The following is a 19812-nucleotide window of genomic DNA, read 5'->3' on the forward strand; positions in this document are numbered from 1 at the left end:
AATCACAGAGAGTTGAATCAGTTCATGTGACACAACGTTTATTGAGAGAGAAACGTTTCATCACTCATCTAAGTGACTTCATCAGTCTCAACTGACTGCAGGTATCCCCACCCTTATAAACAATACAGCGGCATAACGACCAAAACCAGCGATCGGTTTCATATGCAAATTGCCGTGACCATTAACTAGAGTTACAATGGCCATGTGTACTATTCACAGAGGGTTGGGGAATAGTTACAATCACAGCATTGTAAGATGGCGACAGATGTACTCTTAGGCCACCTTAGCAGTAAGACCACCCTTAACACTGACCAAGTGTGTTTCCTCCTGAAGCTGTGTCTTCAGTCCACACGTATGTCACATACAGGGGGCAGTACTATAGGCAGAAACATGAGTGTGCTATGGGTTCCCCAGTGTCACCCATAGGGGCCAACTTGGATATGGAGGAAGTGGAAAAGAGGGCTCTGATGCCCTATCCAGGGACACCACCTAGCCATTGGTTGAGATTTGTGGACGACACTTGGGTTAAAATTGTCGTTTTAAAGGACTAGGTCGACCACCAGCACTCTGAACATTAAACCAGCGGTTGAATGTCACTTTAAGAATCAGAATTTAAAAATGACACGTTTGAATGTCGTCATTTACTGTCAGTCCTGTTTTTTAGAGGCTGTTGGTGACCACCGCCATATACAGTAGACCAGGCACAGGTCCGGTGCGGTACATTCAGAACCAGGGAAGAGTCTCATATCCACCCTGTTGTGTGCTCAGGCGCTGTGTGCGGCTGTGGTGTTGCCTGACGTTGTGCAGACCATGGCGCTGGTGTTCAGCGGGGCGGATGTCATGTGCGCCACGGGGGACCCAGAGTACTCCACCCCATACCTCCTCGCCCAACGGGCGGGGCAGATGCTGCAGATGGAGTTCCTCCACCAAAACAAACTCTCAGGTAGGGTGGGGGGGGGGTGTTGCAAGATTGTGTTTTCGAGAGAGAGAGAGAGAGAGAGATGTTGACATGTTTTATGGTTCCTCTGTTCTTATGCAGAGTAAAGCTTTGTTGAGAATCATTACACTCATCCATACATTAGTACATATATGAATAAATTGTACTTACTTAGTTTGGTTTTTCACTTCAGCTCTTTAATGTTGTGCCATATTCACTTTCATCTAATTTGCCTTCCTACCCCCTACCAGGGCAATAACCAATTTGTGCTGTAAGCAGTGTGACAGGATCTGTGCAGTTTTATTCAAAGTGCAATAGCATGTGCTACTGCGCAATGCGGCGTGCTTCACACCTCACAGTAACCGGTCTGATCGTAGCCTACTTATAGCACAGCCCTGTTCTGTTATTTCTCTTACCGTGCTCATACTGCACTCTTTCATATTTTCACTCTTAAAACGTGTCATATTTGGTTCTTGGTGTCTAAACTTATTTAATCTTGTCTTGCTGTGTACATGTGTGTATAGTTACGTGTAACTCGGAGTAACGTACCAAGTCGAATCCCTGTGTGTGATCATACTTGGCTGATAAAAACTGGCTTGATTCGACTTGACTATAATGACCTACACTTTAAAGATTTACAAAACGATACAAATTTAATGTGCAGATCTATAAATGATGAGCCTCTTAAAGCCGATAAAATCTGTCAATAGCAACACAGTAGAAAAAACCTCTGCCAGTTGGGACCATGTATTGGCATGATGAAGATGTACCTTTTTTTTTTTGTGGATTTTTTCCCCCTCCTTTTCTTCCCAATTGTATCCGGCCAATTACCCTACTCTCTCGAGCTGTTCCGGTCGCTGCTCCACACCTCCTCTGCTGATCCAGGGAGGGCTGCATACTGTCACGCATCTCCTCCGTTACATGTGGAGTCGCCAGCTGTTTCTTTTCACCTGACAGTGAGGAGTTTCGCCAGGGGGACGTAGCGCATGAGAGGGTCACGCTATTCTCTCCAGACTGACAAGATAAGGAGCTAGTGCAGCAACTAGGACGCATACCCACATCCAGTTCCCCACCTGCAGACACGGCCAGTTGTGTCTGTAGAGACGCCCGACCAAGGCTGAGGCAACACAGGGATTCAGTCCAGTGAGCCCCGTGTTGGTAGGCAACAGAGTAGACCACTACGCTACCCGGACACCCCTGACGTACCTTTTTCTTGGACTTTTTTCCCCAGTATATTTTCATCCCTGTACTATTCTTTGCTTCTTGACATGTGCACTTTCCCCTTGGAGAGCAATGAAAATATCCACTGAACACGTATTCGGACAGGCGTGTATGTGGCTGTTGGCTCACGTTATTTAGTGCATCATGTCTCCGGTCATTGTGCTGGGGGGGGGGGGGTAAGAGTCCCAAATAAAGGTAAACAGAACTTTGTCATGGCCAGGGTTGCCTCCAGGCAAAGCACAGGATAGACTTGTTCAACAAAACCCCTTTTGTTATATAAAGCATGGGTAAAATATTCTTCTCAGACCCTGACACAACCACTGATAAAAGTCTATGGGTAAATGCCCCTACCCAGATGTGAGCCATGTGTGTGGGACCCCCAGCTGTTGGCTCCACATGTTTTCAACCCGTTGTCTTTATGGCTTTACAAGCCAATCATGTTAAAATTATACGTTCAGTGTAGCCATGCCATATTCATAAAAGCACAGCGGGAAACTTTCTAACGGGCTTCGCTATTGCTTTACCCTTTGAGGGTCCGCCTCAGCACCTGAGACAGATCTTTTCCCTCGCCACCCAATCAAGTGGTAGGAGCCATACAGTACCCCATCACCTATAAAACCCCGATGTCTCCGCAGCTCATCTCCCTTTTTCACGAAGCCATCTTGAGTATTGAGCTGAGATTTTTTTCTACCTCTTACCCTCCAGTGTCATAGTTATGATTTACTCTATCAAGACCTGCTCCTCCTGCTCCAATGAAATGTCTTCTCTGGACAGCCGCCAGGCCTGCTTCTTTTTCCTTGGTTGGTGTCATCAGGAGGAAGCCAAGAACTTGCCCCGCCTGCCTCACTCTCCCCTGTGTAAAGTGCAAGAACAGGCAGAAGTACACCAACTCCTTTCGCCTCTCCCACGCCGTCCAAGTGCCAGTGAGCAAGAAGGCGGTAGCCCGCTCTAAACCCTGGAACGAGTATGACGATGAAGAGGACCCGGCCTCTCTTTCCCTTGACTTGGAGCCACCGGTTGTTCACTGGTACCCGCTTGACGATCTGCCCTGCCTGTTTTCTTCAGCCACCGAGAGATTGGGTATCCCGCTTCCGCAATGCCCTCTCCGCTGCTCCCTGGGATGACTTCATGGTTGGCCTTTATGCTCAGCCATGCGGTAGGCCTTGCCCTCATTTGCTGTGTCTGGTGGTCACAAATATTCAGAATGTGCGTGCCCCTTCCACCACCAGAGCTTATTTTTGTGATCTGATGCAAGGCCAGGGACCTCAATCCTCGTTCCTGCCCTTTGCAGGATGTTCTGTAGTTCTTACAGCACCTGTTTGATGGTGGCCATGCTGCTTCCACCTTGGGGGTGTTTGCAGCAGTGATGACAGCGGGCCATGATGGGTTTGGCTGCTTCATGATCAGTAGCCACCCTTTGGTCAAGCACTTCCTGATAGGGTCCGTAGGTTGAGCCCCCCTACTCCACGCTTTGTTCCTCAGTAGGACCTGCAAATGGTTCTGGACGGGTTGGCTGGTCTGCCATTTTGAGCCACTTGGCCAGGCGGACTTGGAATTGTTATCTATCAAGGCAGCTATTCTCTTGGCTCTACTTCAACCAAGAAGGCGGGAAATCTGTGTGCCTTGTCATTACCGTCCTGCACGTCTGTCAGTGACAACAAGGGGTTGGTGGAACTTCGCCTCAACCTGTCCTTCCGGCCGAAGGTCATGACCTCCTCATTCAGATTTAGGGTCATCTGTCTGAGAGCTTTCTTTCCTCCTCCTCATACTAACAAGGAGGAGGAGCACCTCCACCCTCAGTGTCCGGTGAGGGCACTTTGCTGTTATGTGGAGTGCTTGGCAACAGTCAGGAAATCCGACCAACTGTTCATCTGCCATGGCGGTCGGGCTCAGAGGGCTCCTCTGTCGGTGCAGCGGTTCAACCACTGGATTTGTGATGCAGTCTGCAAGGTTATGATGCTATAGGCCACCCTACTCCTGTGGGCATCAGGGTGCACTCTTTAAGGGGCATTGTGTCCTTGATGGCACTTAGGGGAGTGTCAGTGGAAGACATCTGTTTGGCGGCATCCTGGTCCTCCACTTCAACTTTGGTGCAGCCATATCTCAGGGATATGATTGCTGTATGGGTACCCCATGCAGTGCTTGGTGCATGATCAAGATAGGCCTCGTTTTCAATCGACTGCTAAGTCGGCTGTGCCAAACCCTTGATGGGTTGTTGCAGTATGGTATGAGACACTCAGGTGGGGCAGTGCTTGACCGTTGGACTGCTGCTGTGGTACAGTACGGTACGAGACCCTCAGAGGGGGCAGTACTCATCTGTTGGACTGCTGCTGTGTAGGGTGTTATGTCGTCTTGACTAGTGCCAGTCAGGCCCAGTTGTGAGTATATTCATCCCCAACAGCCTTTGGCTTAAGTGTGAACCAACAGTGAAGCCCGTTAGAGGGCAGAGCACATATGACAGACAAATAGTAGTTACCCTGAATGTAATTCCAGTTCTATCAGTATACGCGTAGCCCTCTAACCTCCAGCCCAGCTGGCCCCAGTCTTAGTTGTTTAGTTCAGAGGGAGACAAGCTGCAGAGATGCAGGGGTTTTATAGGTGGTGGGGTGCCGTGTAGCCCCTACCACTTGATTGGGTGGTGAGGGATGCCGAGGCAGAGCCTTGAAGGGTAAACCAATAGTGAAGTCTGTTAGATGGCTGTGCACATACTCAAATAACTATTTCTTCCTTTGATTTTTTCCCCCAAAAATGAAAATGGGGGGAAAAAAACACACACGTAAAACCTGTCTGTTTAAAATAAAAACTTTTTCCCCCATTCAATCTCTCTCTCTCTCTCTCTCTCTCTCTCTCTCTCTCTCTCTCTCTCTCTCTCTCTCTCTCTCTCTCTCTCTCTCTCTCCCTTCTTTCTCTCTGTCTGCCCCCCAACTCCTCCTTGTGCTGCTTGTCTCCTGTTCCCCGGCATTGGAGCCTTGTTACAGATGTGCTGTGTTGTTTGGATTCCCCATGACACGCGTACTGTGGTTGTATAGTTCCACGTGGGGGTGATGATAAGAATGTATTAAATTACAGGAGCGAGCGAGGCCTTCGGCGAGGGCCAGGGGAGGCTTTCTGAGGGACCCTGATTTACATAATGTATGCACTGCATCTGTGCGCACTCTCCACCGCCGAGCCTGTTCCCAGTCCTAATTGCTGGCATGGGTCACCTGGTCGCCATGGTAATGGCTGTTACTTGGAGGTTCGCTGGGAGATAGACACACACACACACGCACACACACACACACACACACACACCACACACATCTGCCCTCATCAAAGTTTTGCGTAATGAAGATGGGAAAAAGTGCTTTATGGCTGTGTGTCTGTGTATATAATCGTGCAAGTGTGTGTGTGTTTGTGTGTGTGTGTGTGTGTGTGTGTGTGTGTGTGTGTGTGTGTGTGTGTGCACGTGTGCTTGACTGTCCAGAATGCTTCTGTTGGTCTATTTAATCATGTTCGTTGTAAGTGTGTGTTTGAATGTTGTGGGTGTGCATGTCATTCAGGGCCTTATTTTTTGTCAGTGTGTGTGTGTGTGTGTGTGTGTGTGTGTGTATGTATGTATGTATATATACATATATAGTATATGAGAGAGAAAGAGAAATTCTTTAGTTTTTGAAGAATTCTGTTGCCACAGTCTGCACAATACAATACAAGTGTGCCTTCATAAATATTTGTGTACATATTTACATTTCTACAGACACATATGGATGCACAGATACTACTCCATACTCCGAACCTGTGTACATGTATGCACATGACGTTTAATGGGACATGGGCACACTGATATGCATATAGCTTGTCAGTATGCATAAAACTAAAGCCCACCAGGAGTTTGTTAGAAATCCAAATAAACGAGAGGGAGCGCCGTCTCTTTTCACCCTATATACCACCTGTTAAAGCAAAGACGTCCACCAGCTTCTCCCCTAAAGCCCCTGGCGTTGCTCATTTGTAGCTTCTCTCCAACTTCAGGATCACCACCGCCACCAGACAACAGAGCGCCTCCGCGTCATCAGCCGCCCCATACTTTTTTTTTCTTTTTCTTCCTCCATACTGGTGCCCAGGCGCTAACGTGTGTGCACGTTCCCCGTTGACCTCGGCGGAATCGGGTTTCCCAGTGCAGCCTTGTTTTGCCCAAAAGCACCTTGGGATATGATAGGAGCGTGGTCATTTGCATATCCCCGCCCTGGGGGTCATTGGAACAGCCAATGGCCATGTTCGGAGGTAGCGTCTCTTATCAGCTCGACAGCCCCGAGGGCGGGATGGATGATGGCCGCCGTCCCTCGTCGCCCCTGACTTCTAGCTGTCGCTATTTCTAAGTTGCCTTTCAGGCACAGTGTTTGTGTCTCAGTAGCTTTTCAAGATTATCCTTTTTCTTTTCACCCCCAGGAAAAAAGCTGCATACACATAAACTGACTGACTTAAAAACTGACTTGTGTTCTACGCCTGCAAATATAACGTGTCCACACAGCAGGACACGACACCGCCCCCTGGTTGGCTTCCTGACCGGGGTAGTTTTATATTCGCCACAGTCAGAACAGGGTCACAAATGCGGCCATGCAGCGGCCTGTGTTTTTCTTTTTCTTTTTTTTTTTTTAGGATTTCCCCCCATTTTCTCCTCGGTTGTACTTGGCCAATTACCCCACTCTTCCGTGCCGTCCCGGTGACTGCTCCACCCCCTCTGCCGATCCGGGGAGGGCTGCAGACTACCACATGCCTCCTCCCATACATGTGGAGTCGCCAACCGCTGCTTTTCACATGACAGTGAGGAGTTTCGTCAGGGGGACGTAGCACGTGGGAGGATCGCGCTATTTCCTCCAGTTCCCCCTCCCACCTGAACATGCGCCCTGACCGACCAGAGGAGGCGCTAGTGCAGCGACCAGGACACATACCCACATCCGGCTTCCCACCCGCAGACACGGCCAATTGTGTCTGTAGGGACGCCCGACCAAGCCGGAGATAACACAGGGGTTCGAACCGGCGATCCCCGTGTTGGTAGGCAATGGAATAGACCGCTACACCACCCGGATGCCCCATTCACATGGTTTTTTTCTTTTTTTCCCGATATTGAATTATTCACTTGAAATGTATTCGAAAGTTGGATGGAAACACGACTATTGTAAGTCTGTCTGGGAGACAGCATCACCTTAATGCCTTAAAAGTAACTACAGTGCGGGCGTCCAGGTAGCGTAGCGGTCTATTCCGTTGCCTACCATCATGGGAATCGCCAGTTCAAATCCTCGTGTTACCTCCGCCTTGGTCGGGCGTCCCTACAGACACAACTGGCCGTGTCTGTGGGTGGGAAGCCGGATGTGGGTATGTGTCCTGTTCGCTGCACTAGCGCCTCCTCTGGTCAGTTGGGGCGCCTGTTCGGGTGAGAGGGGGAACTGGGGGGAATAGCGTGATCCTCCCACGCACTACGTCCCCCTGGCGAAACTCCTCACTGTCAGGTGAAAAGCAGCGACTGGCGACTCCACATGTATGGGAGGAGGCATGTGGTAGTCTGCAGCCCTCCCCGGATCGGCAGAGGGGGTGGAGCAGCGACCGGGACGGCTCGGAAGAGTGGGGTAATTGGCCAGGTACAAGTCGGGGGAAAAATTGGGGGGGGGGGATCCGAAATAAATAAATAAATAAAAGCAAATACAGAGCGATGTAAACACATGGAGGCTGTGTTAAGGGGGGGGTGCAAACTATAATGTTGGGGGCCACTGCGCCGTAACACCAAGTTAAGCAACGGCGCCGCTTGCTGTTGGCGTCTTCCTCCGAGTCCCCGTCTCGGAGAGTTTTGGAGGAAAAATAAGGTTTATTGTTCACACCCCAGCTTCCCTGATGTGCTGTGTCTCCTGCGACATTAAAAATTCATCCAGCAAGCTTTCTGTGTGGATAATAAAAACATTAACACAAACATGGACATAAGCACACACACACACACACACATACACACACACACACACGCAAAACCCAGATCCCTTTTCCTCTTGGTACCCTCTCCCATACTGTTGCTCATGCCACTAAACGAATGTTCCAGCTTGTCTGGGTAGATGCTTGTGGTTGTTGTTGTTGTTGTTGTTGTTGTTGTTTTACACACACACACACACACACACACACACACACACACACACACACACACACACACACACCAGCCTGTCAGAGGGTCAGCAGGTCACCTGCAGCTGCTGAGAGACGGGGGGGGGGGGGTCTTCTTACAGGCGTAGCACATTAGTATGTGGATGGCTGAAATCAGGAGGAACATGTTGCAGAGGGCTGCTTAAGGAGTATATGTAAGGGATGATAGTGTGTGTGTGTGTGTGTGTGTGTGTGTGTGTGTGTGTGTGTGTGTGTGTGTGTGTGTGTGTGTGAGACAGAGACAGCGTGAGTGTGTCTGTCTGTTTGTGTTGCTGTCTGCTGCCTGTTGGGGATCACTGTGTGGTTGTTGTGGTGGGTTGACCAGATGGCACTATGTCATAATTGAGCCGTATGTCATCCCGCCTCCTCCCCAACGGGGACCGGTCCAATCGGCGCAGGGCCGACTTCTCAATCACTGCCCCCATAGCAAACCCAGTCCCACCTTATCGGAGTCCTTTAGAGGGCTAAAGGCTTGTTTAAGAGGCTCAGACAGAGCCTTGTTAAAACCGATGCACCAGTCAGACTGGAGGAGACCAACCCAGGGGCTTATTTACATTCTCCGTACCTGAGTAGATGGGAAATACTGTGTTTGTGTATGTCCGCATGTGTGTGAGGGTGCTACAGCTGAGCAGCTAAACTACCTTAACTGTAACTGTACACGAGGGGCTTCCCGGTGTTCCCGAGGAAGCTCGCTTGTGTTATTTAAACATTGTGGAGAATGTGGTTAACTGAAAGTGAAATTGCATGGAATACATATTTGTGTAGAGTGCACATGGGTATGTAGTACATTTCACACTGCACATTTTGTAGAACTGTTTCCCCTAACTTGGGCTATTTTTGACTTTTTCTGGTTTCAGATTAATTTATTTGATTTCCTTTTAGCATGCACTGTTGCTTAGATGATCTTCTTCTGATGTTTTCTGCTGTGCTGGACCTTACACAGCCATTGGAGAATCCCATCGAGCATTTCACAACATTTTTGTAGTAGTATTAATTTTTGTACTACTATTTATGTGACAAATAAACATTTGAGGGTGGCATGTGGCAAAGTGGTTAGCGCGGTCGCCTCACAGCAAGAAGGTCCTGGGTTCGAGTCCCGGGGTCCAACCTTGGGGGTCGCCCCGGGTCGTCCTCTGTGTGGAGTTTGCATGTTCTCCCCGTGTCTGTGTGGGTTTCCTCCGGGGGCTCGGGATCCTCCTACAGTCCAAAGACATGTAGGTCAGGTGAATCAGCTGTACTAAATTGTCCCTAGGTATGAATGTGTGTATTTCGGCCCAGTGTGATGGCCTGGCGGCAGCCTGTCCAGCATGTCTCCCCGCCTGCCGCCCAATGACTGCTGGGATAGACTCCAGCATCCCCGTGGCCCTGAGAGCAGGATAAGCGGTTCGGATAATGGACGGATGGATACACATTTGAACTGTGTATTTTGAAAGTCCACAGTTCGCCATAACATCCCACGACCATCATTCATGGGCGGTTTGTTCCTTCGGATGGGTCGGGCGACGCACCACCAAAGGGGAAAGGGAAAGAGAATTTTTCCATCACATTGTACCAAGTGTTAATCTAGCTGTGACTGTTCCAGACACTTTGTCCTGTGTCTGAATATCGTAGTCCAGTCAGTGTCAAGTCGTGTTTCATGGAGTATCGCCCCTTTCGGGCGATTTCAGTTTGTTTGAAAATCGCCCAGATCGCTCTGGTCGACTTTCATGTTGAGGGAATTTTTTTCGAACTGCGGGCACTGCAGTGCAATCTCTATGGGTTCCAGGTGGGCTTGTGCTAATGTGTTTTCATCATACGTAACCAGGGCAACCAGTCATACCTCATTACTGCTGTATGTCGCCGCTATGCCTGCATGGTCGCCATATTGGAGTGTTCGAGATCCGCTAGTAAACAAATACAATGTGTATTGAGAGATGCAGACTTCACTACTAAATCAGCCATAATTCACTGAATTCAGAACCGATTTTCATGAAATTCGGTTTGTTATAAACGTGAGAAATTGAACATGTTATTGGTTACTTATTGGAATTAAATTTAGTTAACGTGGGCAGCTCTAATCAGCTCTGCCAAAACATTAACCCTCTGAATAGCTGCTACTTCCTCTTGGACATGCAGGCTGTGATCTATGACGAGGCAACGTCAAGTGTAAATTTAGAGTTCAAGCTTTTGTGAGTTTCTCCAAAACTGTAGATTTCTATATGTTATATTTTTATAAAGCTGCCTAGTTGCTTGGGCAACTTATGCATGTCACCGATGTACATCATGTCTCAGAGAAAGTGAAAAGCATGAAACCCAGAAGATGCATATGGACAGTTGCCTGAAACTTTTGCCTTTCGGGAGGATCAACACTACCACACAATAGGACGAGAGCTACAGGATAGCTGCACGTTGTCACAATGATGAAGGATCAACAAACAACATTTTAGCCCATGTTGATTGAAGACCTTACTCAGTTTTATTTGATTAATGGTGAAGCAGGTCTCTCTTCACTTTAAAAGGTATTTGTGAGGGCAAACTGATAAATGACAATTTGTCTGTTGGTGACCACAGTAGATTTTTCAGTCATTGTAGAGCCAAAATAAGTTTGTTCAAGACATTTACAATGAATTCCTGGATGTATTCATTCATTCATTCATTCATTCATTCATTCATTCATGCATGCATCATCAGCTGCTTCTCTGGGGTCGGGTCGCGGTGGCAGCAAGCTAAGTAGGGTTCTCTGATGAAGCCAACAAAACCACATCATCTGCGAAGATCAGAGATACAATTCTGAAGTTCCCAAAATGGACATACTCCTACCTTTGGCTGTGCCTTGAGATCCTGTCCATGAATATCACAAACAGAATTGGAGACAAGGGACAACCTTGGCAGAGTCCGACACCCACCGAAAACATGTTTGACTTTGTGCAGAGAATGAGGGCACAGCTCTCACTTTGGTTATACAAGGACCGGATGGCTTGTGGACATGCAGGTGGCTTTTGTGACAGAGGAAGATGCAGAGGACAGAAAGAGATGGAAATGGATGAGCCGCTGTGGCGAACCCTAACGGGAGCAGCCGAAAGTAGTAGTAGATTGTAGGCTTAGGAACAATCCTTGTTGTCATCGCGTGGTTACTGGTGGTATTGCTGCGTGAGGTGACCAGAAAAAACAAATGCAATGAGACAATATTCAAGTTAGCTAGCTGTCTTAGGTTAATTTCCCCACTGAATGGATCGCCTTAGCCGTCAACAGTTGCCCTCCTGTAAAGAATTGGCAGGGACCGCCACTGCCGTCGTTGTCATAGGGTATTATGTTGATCTTGAATATTTCCTGAGTTTGAAGAAGCCAAAAAAAAAAATCAACTGCACCCAAAATTTCCCCTGAATTTGCCATTTGTCTGCTCAGTCACCTGACTAGATTCCGTCATTCCTATAATACCCAGAATTCACTGCGTAATCTCTTCAGTTTACTCCAACTCGTACATGTACAGTTGTACTTACCCGGGTCCAGACCTTTGACTCCACCCACTCCAGTGAAGTGACTGATTCTTGTGGTCTGGCATCATGACATGAAACCGTAGTTTGTCAGTTGAAAAAGGGATCATCCAATGAGTGTGTGGGGGGGGGGTAACAATCAGCCAATCAGTGTCACGGCTGGGACTGATGCTGTCTGTAAAGCTGTTATGTAATTTGCAAATCTTCAACCCTGACAAATAGTCGAAAACAGAAAAAAGAATAAGAAAATAGTCGAAAACAGAATAGACACCCGATCTTTAAGGGAGAATTACCCCGACATTTGGGAAACGTTCACTTAATGACTTCTCTTTTGCGTTTGGGCTCCTGACTAATATTCTTGTCTTAAAATGACCCCCCCCCCCGATTAACAAATGTATTTGACATGGACAGCATGTCTTCTCAATATCACCTGACACTGTAGTGTGTTTTTACTTCGCTCTGCTCCGCTCTTCAAAACCCCAGCTAAAAACCAGTTAGTTGGCATGGCCACGCATCAGGGTCGACTCCAAAAGACGTTAGATGCAGGGGGAAACATTGGACTCTTGTGATTGGTTCAGGAGAATGGAATGCCCCTCCCCCATGGAAATCAGTTAGAGGCAATGTCAGACTGAAGTAACAACTTGACAAATCTGTCAGGCAACTGCTAGAATATCATGAAATACATACTGGCCGTCCATGTTGTTTTTTTTTGTAGCCCACTGGTTAGTGCTGTTGCCTCACAGCAGGAAGGTCCTGGGTTCGAACCCCAGGACGTCCCAGGTCCTTTCGGTGTGGAGTTTGCATGTTCTCCCCGTGTCTGTGTGGGTTTCCCCCGGGTGCTACGGTTTCCTCCCACCATCAAAAAGACATGTGTGTTAGGGTTAATACTCCTGCCTGTGCCCCTGAGCAAGGCAGTGGAAAGAAGAACTGGAGTTGGTCCCAGGGATCTGCAGCTGCCCACTGCTCCTATACAATAGGATGGGTTAAATGCAGAGAACAAATTCATTGTACCCTGTGCAATGACAAAATAAAGTGGCTTCTTAAAATGACCACCATCTAAATGAGGGAGTCTGCAGGCGAACTCTTCCCACTTAAAAGTGGACCCATCCACAACGCCGGACGGGGACTACACAGAAGTGGTGCTGTCCTATTGTGAGCTTTACTGAGGAGCCATACATGGAGATTAAGATGAAAAATGGCAGTTTCCCTTTATAAATCATTCAGAAGAGGCTGTGCGTGTGTGTGTTTGAACAGAGAGAGATGGGCCACCATGATTTAACGGCAGTAGTCGTACTAGAAGTCTACATTTTTGCTTTCGTCGCCCCTTCCGACTTGTAATGAGACGTTTTGGAGATCTGTCGCCACTTGGGATATTCTGGTCAGTTTAAAAGGCGACGCTGCAAATCCAATGATTAAAAACGCTCTTTAGGTGAGGAAACAAAAAAGAAATGTTGTCAGTTCAATTAAAACACACAGATGATTTCATCCAAAGTAAACCGAAGGTGTCTCTCAACTTTAATAAGCAGCACATTACAAGCATTACTTTCATACCGGCTGCCATATTGTAGTAGAAATGAACACATTTTTTATTTTTTTAATAGTAGTATCTTTTTTGTAAACTATACTCCACATTTGATGGGTTTTTTTTTTTTACTTTTAATCAATTTATGTCAACTTCATTTTGTCAGAATAATTATATCGACGCACACCAGATCATCAGGATAATGAGTCTGTGAGTAAATCACAGGTGAACCATCATCTCCTGTCTTGTCAGATTAACTGATGGTGTTTTTTTTTCTTTTTTGTCGACTGACATGTGGCCCTGAGACGGGGTGGCGGTGATTCCTGCAAGGGAAGAAGAAAAAAAAACGTCGCTTCAATTAAAAGTGGTTTCAATTAAAGTTATTTTACCTAGCTTGATGAGAGCGCTCGAGGTAACAGGAGATAAAATCTCTGAGATATAGTCCGGGCCTCGGCAGAAAATTGAACTGGAGAATTGAAGCTAATTGAATTTGAGAACGATAAGGTTTAACGGGGGGAGCTCTTAAAAGCAGCAAGACAGGACAAGAAGGGAGAGAGAGAGAGAGAGAGAGAATGTGGGGGGTGGGGGTGGGGGGGCAGAAAAGGAAAAATGAGAGCGAGAGAGAAAGTGAGCATAGACACGAGGCAGATATGGATAGAGATGAAGAGGGTGGGAGAGCGTGAGTCGGTTATATGGGAGGGGGGGTAAGAGAAACCCTTTTTTTTAACACATTCCTCAACAGATGTATGGCGTTTTCTTCCTTTTAAACTCCGCAGGAACACCTTATCTCTGACCCTGATCGAGGGCGGCTGGGCGAAATTAATAATCCATGCCGACTAAAGAGCGTACTTTGAGTTCACGATATTAATGAGACACCCCATTGATCCCCGCGACGGCGTTCCCGTTTCGTCTTTCTCCGCGTTGCAGCTCAGTCAGATTGCAGCATTAGAGACACGGCGATCCCCCCCCCCCCCTTGCTGGTAGAAATCCAGCGTCTTGCTCAGGGACACGCCGGCATGACGGATGCGTACTAACACACAGTATGGATGCAGGTCTTCCTACACAGCATCGCCACGCTGCAGTCAGGGTGAACAGATGCAAGTGGTTCACATGTGGGGCAGTCAGTCAGACTTTGCAGGACAACGTGAGACAGATACTACTGGATGTGTGATGTCATGTGTATTTGGGGTTTACAGGAGAAATGTGTCGTTTTACAATGTGGGTCTTATTTTTGTCATTTTTACCATCCTGCATGTCGTTTACAATATCATTTTACTCACTGGCTTCATCTTGGAGAATCTGGATACGGGCTCGCCGCTGGACTCAGCTTTGAAATAATGTCCCGTCCTTTCAACAAACCCCCCCCCCCCTTGTGTCTCAGTCAGACTGTGTCCATGATTGTCCATTATCTATGACTTCTCTATTGTACCCTGCCCTCACTCTATTTTTCCGACGATCCCTCTGTAAAGAAATAAATAACACTTTAATTAACTTCATTTGGAAAATTAAGTGCCGTTACTTAAAAAAAAGGAGATTTTAGCAGGCCCGAGAGGTGAAGGTGGCGTGGAGTTATTGGACTTTATGGATGTGAACTATACCTTCAAATTAAAATGGATTAAAGAATATTTGAAAGCTCCAGGATCTTAATGGTACTTAATACTGCAGAAGATTTTTGGAAAAATGCCCTACAATTTATATTACAATGTAATTATAATGAAACCAGGTTACCACAAAAGTTGTCTAAATCTCACATCAACAGGCTCTTACGGCAGCAAAATTATGTTTTAACCGCAACTTCTCTCCTCGCAAAACTATTATCTTGCAGACTAACAAAATGGTGACGCTCAGCTTCTCAGATACGAGGACTGTCTCAGATCTAAATCCTTCCCTGTCACTTACAAAGAATATCAAACGGTCATAAACGCCATTCCTAGTGGATCCTTCAGCTGATGAAGTGCCATGCTCCGAGGCAAGAGCCACAGGAACTGGAACCTACTTTCTTTGTTGGTGGAGGAGATATCAAAAGCCACACATGTACTAATAAACATATTAGGAGCCATTTCTACAGCAGATGGAAATTACTCCATGAGGGAAATTTGTGTGCAGTTCCCATTTTTCCGACATTCTTTGGCTTCTCCCATATAAATTTGTCCTCCCCAACAAATTGGAAAGAAGAGCACTACAAAATCACACACAATATGTATCCCACCAGCAAAACAATCTCAAGATTTATGGATATCGATATCAATTCTGAATTCTGTAAAAATGAAGAAGAAACTATTAAACATCTATTTTGTGAACGTCAGTACACAGCAGGATTCTTGGGGAAAAATTGAGGATTATTTTGTTGCTCAAACCAATCGTTCAATGAAGCTGGAAGCAAAAGATGTAGTGCTACGTTATGAAAACAAAAATCAGGGAGTTCAGCTTCCGGGTCTTGACCGAGTGTTTGGCGTCCCGCCGAGACAAATTGTTGTATTGTATATGCAAATGTACTTGCAAGTCACTAAAATGTTAACTTTCCGGCTGTAACTAATTCATTTATTTTTGCTCTGAATCTACCCCAATACCCAATGCTGCAGCCCGATGGCAGCTTTAGCATTAAGCAATAATTCAGAGACGTATCTATTTTTCAGCGGTCGACCTTCATTAACAAATGGATGTTATTACTGCAAGACACATCTACATGGCAGCCTCGGAATTTCAATGCCGGCTCTTTTTCCAGTGAAATGGCAGAAATGGATATTACCTGTGGCTCTTCTGCCTCTTTTAATTCACTTGGTTACATTTACAAGTCTTAATAGTAATGTACTGTAAGAGTCTTAATATTAATGTACTGTAAGAGTCTTAATAGCAATATACGGTAAGAGTCTTAATAGTAATGTACTGTAAGAATCTTAAATAGTAATGTACTGTAAGAGTCTTAAATAGTAATGTACTGTAAGAGTCTTAATAGTAGTGTACTGTAAGATTCTCAATAGTAATGTACTGTAAGACTCTTAATACTAATGTACTGTAAGGGTCTTAAATAGTAATATATTGTAAGAAGCTCAATTGTAATGTACTGTAAGAGTCTTAATAGTAATGTACTGTAAGACATTTAGTAGTAATGTACTGTAAGAGTCCTAATAGTAATGTACTGTAAGAGTCTTAATAGTAATGTACTGTAAGACTCTTAATACTAATGTACTGTAAGAGTCTTAAATAGTAATATATTGTAAGAAGCTCAATTGTAATGTAGTGTAAGATTCTTAATAGTTATGTACTGTAGGACTCTTAATAGTAATGTACTGTAAGACTCTTAATAGTAATGTATTGTAAGAAGCTCAATTGTAATGTACTATAAGAGTCTTAATAGTAATGTACTGTAAGAGTCTTTAATAGTAATGCACTGTAAGACTCTTAATACTAATGTACTGTAAGAGTCTTAATAGCAATAAACTGTAAGAGTCTTAATAGTAATGTACTGTAAGAATCTTAATAGTAATGTACAGTAAGAGTCTTAAATAGTAATGTACTGTAAGAGTCTTAATAGTGATGTACTATAACAATCTTAATAGTAATGTACTGTAAGAGTCTTAAATAGTAATGTACTGTAAGAGTCTTAATAGTAATGTACTGTAAGACTCTCAGTAGTAATGCACTGTAAGAGTCTGAATAGTAATATACTGTAAGAGTCTTAAATAGTAATGTACTGTAAGAGTCCTAATAGTAATGTACTGTAAGAGTCTTAAATAGTAATGTACTGTAAGAGTCTTAATAGTAATATACTGTAAGAGTCTTAATAGTAATGTACTGTAAGACTCTCAGTAGTAATGTACTGTAAGAGTCTTAATAGTAATGTCCTGTAAGAGTCTTAAATAGTGATGTACTGTAAGAGTCTTAATAGTAATGTACTGTAAGAGTCTTAAATAGTAATGTACTGAAAGACTCTTAATAGTAATGTACTGTAAGAGTCTTAATAGTAATGTACTGTAAGAGTCTTAATAGCAATAAACTGTAAGAGTCTCAATAGTAATGTACTGTAAGAATCTTAATTGTAATGTACTGTAAGAATCTTAATAGTAATGTACTGTAACAGTCTTAATAGTAATGTATGGAAAGAGTCTTAATAGTAATGTACTATAACAATCTTAATAGTAATGTACTGTAAGAGTGTTAATAGTAATATACTGTAAGAGTCTTAATAGTAATGTACTGTAAGACTCTCAGTAGTAATGTACTTTAAGAGTCTTAATAGTAATGTACTGTAACAATCTTAATAGTAATGTACTGTAAGAGTCTTAATAGTAATGTACTGTAAGAGTCTTAATAGTAATATACTGTAAGACTCTTAAACAGTAATGTACTGTAAGAGTCTTAATAGTAATATACTGTAAGAGTCTTAATAGTAATGTACTGTAAGACTCTCGGTAGTAATGTACTGTAAGACTCTCAGTAGTAATGTACTGTAAGAGTCTTAAATAGTAATGTACTGTAAGAGTCTTAATCGTAATGTACTGTAAGAGTCCTAATATTAATGTACTGTAAGAGTGTTTAATAGTAATGTACTGTAAGAGTCTTAAATCGTAATGTACTGTAAGAGTCTTAATAGTAATGTACTGTAGAACTCTTAATAGTAATGTACTGTAAGAGTCTTAATAGTAATGTACTGTAAGAGTCTTAAATAGTAATGTACTGTAAGAGTCTTAATAGTAATGTACTGTAAGAGTCCTAATATCAATGTACTGTAAGAGTGTTTAATAGTAATGTACTGTAAGAGTCTTAAATCGTAATATACTGTAAGAGTCTTAATAGTAATGTACTGTAGGACTCTTAATAGTAATCTACTGTAAGAGTCTTAATAGTAATGTACTTTAAGAGTCTTAAATATTAATGTACTGTAAGAGTCTTAAATAGTAATGTACTGTAAGAGTCTTAATAGTAATGTACTGTAAGAGTCCTAATATTAATGTACTGTAAGAGTGTTTAATAGTAATGTACTGAAGAGTCTTAAATCGTAATGTACTGTAAGAGTCTTAATAGTAATGTACTGTAGGACTCTTAATAGTAATGTACTGTAAGAGTCTTAATAGTAATGTACTGTAAGAGTCTTAAATATTAATGTACTGTAAGAGTCTTAATAGTAATGTACTGTAAGAGTCCTAATATTAATGTACTGTAAGAGTGTTTAATAGTAATGTACTGTAAGAGTCTTAAATCGTAATGTACTGTAAGAGTCTTAATAGTAATGTACTGTAGGACTCTTAATAGTAATTTACTGTAAGAGTCTTAATAGTAATGTACTGTAAGAGTCTTAAATAGTAATGTACTGTAAGAGTCCTAATATTAATGTACTGTAAGAGTGTGTAATAGTAATGTACTGTAAGAGTCTTAATAGTAATGTACTGTAAGAGTCTTGAATAGTAATGTACTGTAAGACTCTCAGTAGTAATGTACTGTAAGAGTCTTAATAGTAATGTACTGTAAGAGTCTTAATAGTAATGTACTGTAAGACTCTCAGTAGTAATGTACTGTAAGAGTCTTAATAGTAATGTACTGTAAGAGTCCTAATAGTAATGTACTGTAAGAGTCTTAATAGTAATGTACTGTAAGACTCTTAATACTAATGTACTGTAAGAGTCTTAAATAGTAATATATTGTAAGAAGCTCAATTGTAATGTAGTGTAAGATTCTTAATAGTTATGTACTGTAGGACTCTTAATAGTAATGTACTGTAAGACTCTTAATAGTAATGTATTGTAAGAAGCTCAATTGTAATGTACTATAAGAGTCTTAATAGTAATGTACTGTAAGAGTCTTTAATAGTAATGCACTGTAAGACTCTTAATACTAATGTACTGTAAGAGTCTTAATAGCAATAAACTGTAAGAGTCTTAATAGTAATGTACTGTAAGAATCTTAATAGTAATGTACAGTAAGAGTCTTAAATAGTAATGTACTGTAAGAGTCTTAATAGTGATGTACTATAACAATCTTAATAGTAATGTACTGTAAGAGTCTTAAATAGTAATGTACTGTAAGAGTCTTAATAGTAATGTACTGTAAGACTCTCAGTAGTAATGCACTGTAAGAGTCTGAATAGTAATATACTGTAAGAGTCTTAAATAGTAATGTACTGTAAGAGTCCTAATAGTAATGTACTGTAAGAGTCTTAAATAGTAATGTACTGTAAGAGTCTTAATAGTAATATACTGTAAGAGTCTTAATAGTAATGTACTGTAAGACTCTCAGTAGTAATGTACTGTAAGAGTCTTAATAGTAATGTCCTGTAAGAGTCTTAAATAGTGATGTACTGTAAGAGTCTTAATAGTAATGTACTGTAAGAGTCTTAAATAGTAATGTACTGAAAGACTCTTAATAGTAATGTACTGTAAGAGTCTTAATAGTAATGTACTGTAAGAGTCTTAATAGCAATAAACTGTAAGAGTCTCAATAGTAATGTACTGTAAGAATCTTAATTGTAATGTACTGTAAGAATCTTAATAGTAATGTACTGT

At 43.5% G+C, this 19812-nt stretch overlaps 1 protein-coding gene across 1 annotated transcript in view; it reads left to right on the forward strand.

The window, feature by feature from the left end:
* arap2 (ArfGAP with RhoGAP domain, ankyrin repeat and PH domain 2) overlaps window positions 1-19812 on the forward strand; it is a 195775-nt gene that overhangs the window by 97412 nt on the left and 78551 nt on the right. The window contains exon 13 of the mRNA XM_056300208.1: window positions 769-943. Within this exon, the coding sequence (XP_056156183.1) occupies window positions 769-943 (175 nt within the window). The remainder of the gene's footprint in view (window positions 1-768; window positions 944-19812) is intronic.

Source organism: Lampris incognitus, chromosome 20, assembly GCF_029633865.1.
Source record: "Lampris incognitus isolate fLamInc1 chromosome 20, fLamInc1.hap2, whole genome shotgun sequence".
In the NCBI taxonomy this organism is placed as follows: Eukaryota; Metazoa; Chordata; class Actinopteri; order Lampriformes; family Lampridae; genus Lampris; species Lampris incognitus.